We start from the raw sequence: 9163 nt of genomic DNA on the forward strand, positions 1-9163 counted from the left end.
AAAGTGAAAATCCTGGTATTTCATCTACTGCTCTCGGTTGCCTGGATGGGAAATTGCACACTGATATTCATCTCTCAGTTCAGAAGGAGAAAAATTTTTAAAAATTCTCTCAAATCTCAATAAAGTAGTCAGTGAGAGATATCATCACAGGGTCCCTTATAGGCAGCATCAGTGTGTCTTTTCCAGCAACCTCAGGGCTGCTGTGATGTTGTCAATAGAGACTGCAAGGGCAGAGATGACCCTGGGCAGTGCCCTGTGCTGGGAGGGGTCCGCAGGGCAGAGCTGAGCCCCCAGGGCTGGGCTGGGTTCTGGCAGCACTAGTAGGGACAAGCCCTGGGCACAGGGAAGCAGCTGCTGGCAGGGACAGCTCCAGGCAGCAGAGACCTGGGCAGGCAGTGGGGGGAAAGGTGTCCCAAGCTGGGCTGGGATATTTAAAGGCCCCTACAAACCAAACTATTCCATTATTGCTTTTCTTACAGATCATTATGGCAAGACACAACAAATGTCCAACAGCAGCTCCATCAGCCACTTCCTCCTGCTGGCACTGGCAGACACGCGGCAGCTGCAGCTCCTGCACTTCTGCCTCTTCCTGGGCATCTCCCTGGCTGCCCTCCTGGGCAACGGCCTCATCATCAGCGCCGTAGCCTGCGGCCACCACCTGCACACCCCCATGTTCTTCTTCCTGCTCAACCTGGCCCTCACTGACCTGGGCTGCATCTGCACCACTGTGCCCAAAGCCATGCACAATTCCCTCTGGGACACCAGGAACATCTCCTATAAAGGATGTGCTGCACAAATCTTTTTCTTTCTGTTCTTTATCTCAGCAGAGTATTTCCTCCTGACCATCATGTGCTACGACCGCTACGTGTCCATCTGCAAACCCCTGCACTACGGGACCCTCCTGGGCAGCAGAGCTTGTGCCCACATGGCAGCAGCTGCCTGGGCCAGTGGCTTTCTCAACGCTTTGCTGCACACAGCCAATACATTTTCCCTGCCCCTGTGCCATGGCAATGCCCTGGGCCAGTTCTTCTGTGAAATCCCACACATCCTCAAGCTCTCCTGTGCACACTCCCACTTCAGGGAACTTGGGCTTCTTGCTGTTAGTGCCTGTTTATCATTTGGTTGTTTTATGTTCATTGTTTTCTCCTATGTGCAGATCTTCAGGGCTGTGCTGAGGATCCCCTCTGAGCAGGGACGGCACAAAGCCTTTTCCACCTGCCTCCCTCACCTGGCCGTGGTCTCCCTGTTCCTCAGCACTGGCACATTTGCACACCTGAAGCCCTCCTCCATCTCCTCCCCCTCACTGGATCTGGCACTGTCAGTTCTGTACTCGGTGGTGCCTCCAGCCCTGAACCCCCTCATTTACAGCCTGAGGAACCAGGAGCTCAAGGCTGCAGTGTGTAGACTGATCATGAAACAATTTCAGAAGCATTAACTTGGTTGCCAAATTCTGAAAATCACTTGCAAAAAAGTAAATTGTGATAGCACTTTAATGGTTGGATTCAGGCTCTTTTTTTTTTTTTTTTTTTTTTTTTTTTTTTTTTTTTGTCATTTTAGTTTTTAAATATTGTCCACAAATAAAGGTCATTTTTTGTGCCATTTCTCTTTCTGTTTCACTTCAAATAAACTGAGATCCACAGACTGTTTCAATAAGGAACTGTGCTCTCAGAGACTTTCAATGAAAAAAAAAGATGTGCTAGCAAAGATTAATCCAGACATACCCCTTCTGTTCCCTTCTCTGGAGTTGCAGTAGCAATGTCTGTGTGCAGAGCTGAGGCAGATCAGTGCTGGCACAGCAGCTGTGCCCAGCAGCACTTGGTGTTGCCAGTGCTGCTCTCATGCCACTGCCCCGTGGCCCTCCTGCCCCTCATGTTGTTGCAGGGCCTGAGTGCTCCCGGGGCCAGGCACAGCCCTGGGGGTGGCAGTGCCAGGGCTGCAGCAGGGACAGGCCATGGGCAGTGCTGGGGCAGTGCTGATGCCTCAGGGCAGGGCCTGGGGGCTCCAGGCTCCTTGGCCAGGCTCTCTCCACAACACTTGGCCAGGCCAATGCTGAGCAGAGAAAACCCCCGTGAGCAGCCTCAGGCTGGCCATGGGCAGGCTGCGGGCAAACAGCATGGCTGGTGCTCTGCAAGGTCCCTGAAAGAGGGAGACCCTGGCAAGGAGCAGCAGAGCAGGGGCTGATCCATCCCCACTGTGCTGGACAGCCCAGGGCAGCGTCCCAGAGCGTCCTCATGCACCTGCCAACAACATCCCCCCTCTGCAGCCCTGGCCTCTCCCCCAGCTCACACAGGTGCCGCATCCTTGCAGGCACAGACACGGCAGCACTGGCTCAGGAGCCCCTGTTTGCACTGCACAGAGCAGGCGTCAGCACCCCCATGGTGCTGCTGTGGGGAGATGGAGCTGAGTGAGCACAAATGCCATCAACCCCTGGGGCCAGCAAGGGCTGGGGGACACTAGGGAAACCACTCAGGTTTATTGTGGCCTCTACAGTCAGCCACAAAGTTTGTTCTCATGAGCTGTGAATCTCCTGCCCCACTGCAGACATGGTTGCTCAGAGCCAGGGCTGCCTGGCAGCCACACCCAACCTGCCCTGAGCATTTCCTTTGCTTCACCTTTTCCTTTTTTTCTCTTTGTGGTACCAATTTCTTCCTATTGCCTGACCCTGTCCCTCCCCTATGAAAAGCCCAATCCTGTTTGCCCTTTCTTCTCTGGCCCCACTCCCCATTTCAGTTCCTGAGCTGGAGCCAGGACAATGTCCCGTGGAAGGAGGATCATCCTACAAGTGCTTTAGGAATTGTCTGCAGGGTCCTGCAGTGCCTCGTGCTGCTCCTTTGCCACAGGCACCACAGGCCAGGGGGGCACATCTAGGCTGCTGCGTCTGGGTGTGGTGCTCCCTGTTCTGGGCAGTGAGGAGGGGCTGGAGAGGCTCTGCAGGACTGACAGGATGGGCTTTGGGGCTGTGTGGAGAAGCTGAGGGACCTGGTCTGCTGGAGCTTCTGAAGAGGAGGCCCAGGGCTTATCCTGCAACTGCTCCGTGGATGGATTCAGAGAATGACAGAATCAGCCAGGCTGGAAAAGACCTTGGAAATCATCAAGTCCAACCTGTGCCCTGACACGACCTTGTCTCAATCAGCCTCCTCTTCTTCAAGATAAACAACCCCAGCTCTCTCAGCCACTCCTCACAGGACTTGTGTTCCAGACGTCTCACCAGCCTTGTTGCCCTTCTCTGGACATGCTCCAGCCCCTCCATGTCCTTCCTTAATTGGGGGCCTAGAACTGGAAACAGCACTCTCAGTGATGAACAACCAGTGCTGAGTACAGGGGAAGAATCACTTCCCTGGTTCTGCTGGTCACATCATTCTTGATCCAGGCCAGGAGCCTTTGGCCTTCTTTGCCTCCTGAGCACACTGCTGGCTTATGTCCAGCCTGCTGTCCATCAGTGCCCCCAGGTCTCTTTCTGCCTGGTCACTGACCAGCCACTCTGTTCCCAGCCTGTAGCACTGCAGGGGTTGTTGTGGCCAAAGTACAGGGCCTGGCACTTGGCCTTGTTAAACTTCACCTTGTTGGATTAGGGCTCTGGAACCAGCCTGTCCAGGTCTCTGTTCAGAGCCCTCCTACCTAGCAGCAGATGAAATCTCCCAGCCAACCTGGTGTCTCCACGGTTCCATGAGGCCCTGCAGTGTCACAGTGGTCTCCATGATTCCATGAGGCTTCCCTGTGTCACAATGTCCCTTTGGTTCCCTGGGACTCCTTTGTGTCACAAAGTTCCTTGGATCCTTGGGCCCCATGGTGTCACAATGGCACCTTGATCCCCCAAGGCCCTGCAGTGTCACAATGGATCCTTGTTCCATGAGGTCTCACAGTGCAGCAATGCTATCCTTGGTCCCACAGTATCACAATGGCTTCTTTGTCCCAAGGGGCATCATGGTGTCAGACATGTTTCCTTCATTCCAGGAGTCCCTGAGGAGCAGCACTGGCCCCTTGGTTCCATGGGGCCCTGCAGTGTCACAATGGCCTCTTGCTTCCCCATGGCCCTGAAGTGTTACAATCATCACAGAATCACCCAGGCTGGAAAAGACCTTGGAGAGCATCAAGTCCAATCTGTGACCCAACAGCACCTTGTCACCCAGACCATGGCACTCAGTGCCACATCTGATCTATCCTGAAACATCTCCAGGTACAGTGACTCACCCAACGCTCTGGGCAGCCCATTCCAGTGCCCAATCACCCCCATCACTGACCACACCTGCTGGCCAGACACCGAGGCCCACATCCCACTGAACACACCCACTGACCACTCAATAGACCATACCTCACTCACCACACCTACTAATCACACCCCACTGACCACCACAAGGACCACTGCCCACTGGCGCCAAACACTGATCACACCTACTGGCCACCCCACTGACCACACCCAATGGTCACCCCACTGACCACAATGCAATGACCACCCAAGTGACCACACCCCCACTGACCTCACCCACTGACCACAGCCCCACTGATCACCTCCACTGCCCACAAAGACCACACCAAGTGACCATCCCTCACTGACCAAACCCACCAACCACACCCACTGCTCACACTCACTGACCACACCAATGACCACATCCCCTGATCACCCAACTGACAATCCAAACCCGTTACCCAATTGACCACATTCTATGACCACACTCACAAACCATCTCCGCTAACCACATCCCAATAACTGCAGCCCACTGAGCACACCCACTGCCTACACACCACTGTCCACACCCTTTCCCAAAAACCAGTGACCACACCCCATTGACCACAACCACTGACCACACCCACTGACTGCACCCACCCTTCACCCTAACTAACCACAACCAGTGACCACGCTGCTCTGACCACACCCACTATGAAGACACCAATGCCTACACCCCACTGACCACATCCACCAAATACCAACTGACCACACCGCCACTGACCATTCTGCCACTGACAACAAATACTGACCACCTCCTACTGATCAAACCCACTGACCATGCCACTGACCACACCATTGACCACCCCCACTGATCACAACTGCTGACCACACCCAGTGAACACACCCATTGCAAGACATCAATGCCCACAGCCCATTGACCACACGCACTGGCCACACCCCAATGAATTCTCCCACTGACCACACCCACAGTCCACTCCTACTGACCACAATCCACTGGCCACCTAACTAACCACACAATGACTGACCACACCCATTGACCACATCCACTGACCACCCCAATGACCATGACCACTGACTGTATGCACTGACCACACAACACTGACCACCCCCAGTAACCGCAAAAACTGGTCACATCCACTGACCACACCAGCTCACCATATCCACTGACCACCTCAATGACCACACACACTGATCACAAACACTGACCACCCTCATTGACTACACCTACTTCCAGGCCACCAATGCCCACACCCCACTGCCCACTCCCACTGATGGTACCCACTGACCAAACACAATGACTACCCCACTGACCCAACCATATGGTCCTGAGAAATGACCACACCCACTGACCACAAACACTGACCATACCCTTGTCCCACACACCACTGTCCACCTCCCACTGACCACCCCCACTGACAACATCTTTTGATCACTCTGCCACTGACCACAACCACTGACTACCCTGCAGGCTACCCTTAATGACCACACCCTTTGATTACACCCCACTGATCACTGCCACTGACTGCACCGATTGACCACTACCCACGGCCACACCAACTGACTACCCAACTGACCACACCCAGTTACCAAGCCCCACCGACCTCCCAACTGACCACATCCACTGACCATAGCTACTGATCACATCCCACTGCCCACACCCAATGACAACACCCACTGACCACACCCACTGAGAACCCAACTGACCTCACCACCGCTGACCACAACCACTGGCCATAAACCACTGACCACACAGACTGGCTGCACCCATTGCCAAAATGCTCACACCCCACTTACCACAACCACTGAGTACATCCCACTTAGCACCCAAATGACCATACCTCCACTGAGCACACCCACTGAACACATCCACTCAGCCCATCCGCTGACCACACCCCAATGACCACCCAACTGACCACACCCCCATTGACTACAACCACTAACCACACCTGATGACCACACCCACTGGCCACACCTCACCAGCCACTTATACTGACCACACTTATTGGCCATACTCACTTCCCATTCCAATGAGCACAACCACTGACCGCACTTCACTCCCCTCCTTAATGACCACACTTACTGGCAACACCCACCAATCACACCTCACTGACCACTGCAATGACCATGGCCCACTGACATCACTCACTGACCAAACCCACAGACAACACCCCAGTGACCAAACCACTGACCACATTCCCACTGACCACCCTCACTGACCACATCCCACTGACCACCTAACTGAGCACTCCAACTGACCACACCTATTACATCAATTCAGGTTGTGGTGGGAGACAGAGATCACACAAACCCTCAGTGATCCATATGACAAAAGCTTTCTTTATTGTTTGGGACTCTTCTTAATCGAGGGTTTGAATGTCCCAGATAAACACATGTGATTGGTTGGGGTCTTAACACACCCATTTCCCTGGCCAATGATGCGTCTGCCCTTAGGGTTCAATGCATTGGCTGGGATCTATTCTATGTGTTCAAATCCATCAGACCATATCTCACACAGGGACCCTGTTACTTCTAGGCTGCTGTGATGGTTTGTAAAGATTCCCTGAAAATTTTCTCAGCCAGGACCTGCGCAGCCTTCCATGGGCCTGACAAGGACCAATTGGTGTCTGATTTTTAATATTGAAACACTGTTACACTAACACAGGCCAGGGGTTTATGCACAGAATCACCAATGGGATGGGACTGCTGTGGAACGTTTCTCAAGCTGCTTTATTATTTTTTCTTTCTTCCCAAACATCAGTGTCATTACAAGGTTGGAACAGCAGGAAGATGCCAGCAGCTCACGCTCTCAGCAACAGCCAAAAAATAGTGATGTTACAACGCATTTTGAAAGTTTTTTGACCAATCACAAAAGTAAAAGCATGATGACAATAGTTTCATCCAACCACTATAAGTGCATGTACCTTTGGTTAAAATAATACTTGCTTATTTTGAATACAATATCTGCTCGTAAGCCTTAAAATACAATGCACAGAGCTCCATTATTAAGCTTAGACCTTCCTAATATCTTGCTAGATATACTTTTCTGCAGCTTAGAGAGATATTCTAGCCAAGTGTTAATACATAGACCATTGCTCTATTTGTCCTTGCTTTCTACAAGTCATATAACTTTTCTGCTGACATGCCTTATGCTTTCTGCTCAGTTCTAATTGCAGTTCTGTTGTCTCTGAGGCCTGCTTTATTGCAGCTTTCCCACAACCTTCTGATTTTAAGGATTCCCACATTACACCAATGAGAAAGGTTCTTTGTGAAACACACATGTAAAGGTGAATAAATGCTGAGAAAGTTCTCTTTTGCTTCTGGCCTCAGTACAGGTAACACCAGCCAGGCCCCTCCACACAGCCCACAGGCCTGGCCGGGCCTGGGCCAGGGCTGGGCTCTGACTCTGGGCCCCGTTTTCAGCAGGGGCCCCAAAAGAAATGGGGAGGGGAGGCCCACACGGCTGCCAAGATCTTGGATTCCCCCCTGGCACAGCCTGGGAGCCCGCGGCTCAGCAGAACATCCAGCAGACATTCAAACCCTGCCCTGCCCTGATCCGCGGGGCCTTTTTCCCACCGGGAGAGCGGCTCCGGGCGGCCGGGCCCTCCTGGGCAGCGCAGCCTGGGGCAGACACAGCTGGGCCCGTCCTGGCAAGGGACTCACCCTTCACTGCTGGGCAGGGGAAGGGAAACCCACCCGCCCGCAGCTGGAATTGAATGCAGCAAACACCAGAAAACAGCCATGCAGCCAGAACAACCACCACCGATCTCTGGCTGGGCCCTTACGATCCCATCCCAGTTTCAGCTGGTCTGAAATGCTCCATCCCAACTGCTCCAGCCACTGCCTGAGCGAGATATTAACTCTGTCATTGCCCAGAATGAGACTTGCAGACACTTTGTTCTTTGTCCTGAGTGAAAGAACAGGACCAAGATGAAGATATGCACAGAAACAATATGAAAACACCGAGGTCAGACAAAAGGAAGAGTCAGGCCCCAGATGAGGGAAAGAGGAGAGTCATGGACTGAAATTTCTCTTTTTAAGCTATGGAGAAGAGACTCGTTTCCCTATAGCACATAGAGATTACAGGTTTAATTGTAGATATGAGCAGAGGCATTTGTGCTGAAATGAGCAGATGTTGAAACAGTTGTGATCCCTTAAGTTTGAATAAAGAGGAGAGATGAAGATCCCTGCTGCCCCCCAGCAAAGAGAAGAAGACCTCTGTTTTCAAAGATGAAGATAGCTTTTGTTTGAACTGTTATAATGCTTAAAGTGTGCCCCATAAGTTGATATGGTCCTCAATAATGTTATGAGAAACCTATTTAGCAAGAAAGGGATTTTTACATAGTGATCTTGCAATATATGAATATAATGTAATTCATGTAAGAATTATACAGTACTGTAAAATAAGCAATGTTTGTAGGAGCAAAATAATAAAGCTCAAAATGGACCACAGACAATAGGGACACAGATTGCTCGATTATATAATTGTAACATCCAACAAAAGCAGGACAGCCCAAATTAACAACTTAATATATCTAGATGTTGATGCTTGGTTGGCAAGTAATGGACATGGCTCAGCTGAGGCCCTATTAGCAGGCCATGAAAATGGCTTGTCTGAGGATTCAGGTCAAGAATCTAGCTGCTAAACTGCACGTATTAGCAAGGTCAGGCTATAGCAGCCTATTCATAAAATTGATACTACTGCAGCTAGAGAATGTGTGAGAAGGAAGAGATGGTTAGTCTGTTGCTATATAGAGGATAGATGCAGTAGGTTTGCTGCTAAAAAGCACATACACCGACATAGCTGAAAAAGTGGAAGGGGTGGTCATGTCAGTCTTGCAATAGTAGGAGAGGCGATGTATCTCAAACCAATGAAATTATGCCAAATATGCTTAGTCATTGTATTTTGGATTATAAATATAGATGGTGCTTTCAATAAATGGAACTATGCTTTATCAATCACATTGATTGGTTGCA

General features: G+C 51.3%; 1 protein-coding gene across 1 annotated transcript; it reads left to right on the forward strand.

Annotated features, from left to right (window-relative positions):
- Window positions 1-495: 495 nt before the first annotated feature.
- LOC306815590 (olfactory receptor 14A16-like) lies at window positions 496-1435 on the forward strand (the record flags this gene model as incomplete). The annotated part of the gene is made up of 1 exon (XM_079332164.1): window positions 496-1435. The coding sequence occupies exon 1, from the start codon at window positions 503-505 to the stop codon at window positions 1433-1435; it is 933 nt and encodes a 310-aa protein (XP_079188290.1). The 5' UTR covers window positions 496-502.
- Between the last annotated feature and the right edge of the window lie 7728 nt (window positions 1436-9163).

This window comes from Erithacus rubecula, assembly GCF_903797595.1.
Source record: "Erithacus rubecula genome assembly, contig: scaffold_164_arrow_ctg1, whole genome shotgun sequence".
In the NCBI taxonomy this organism is placed as follows: domain Eukaryota; kingdom Metazoa; phylum Chordata; class Aves; order Passeriformes; family Muscicapidae; genus Erithacus; species Erithacus rubecula.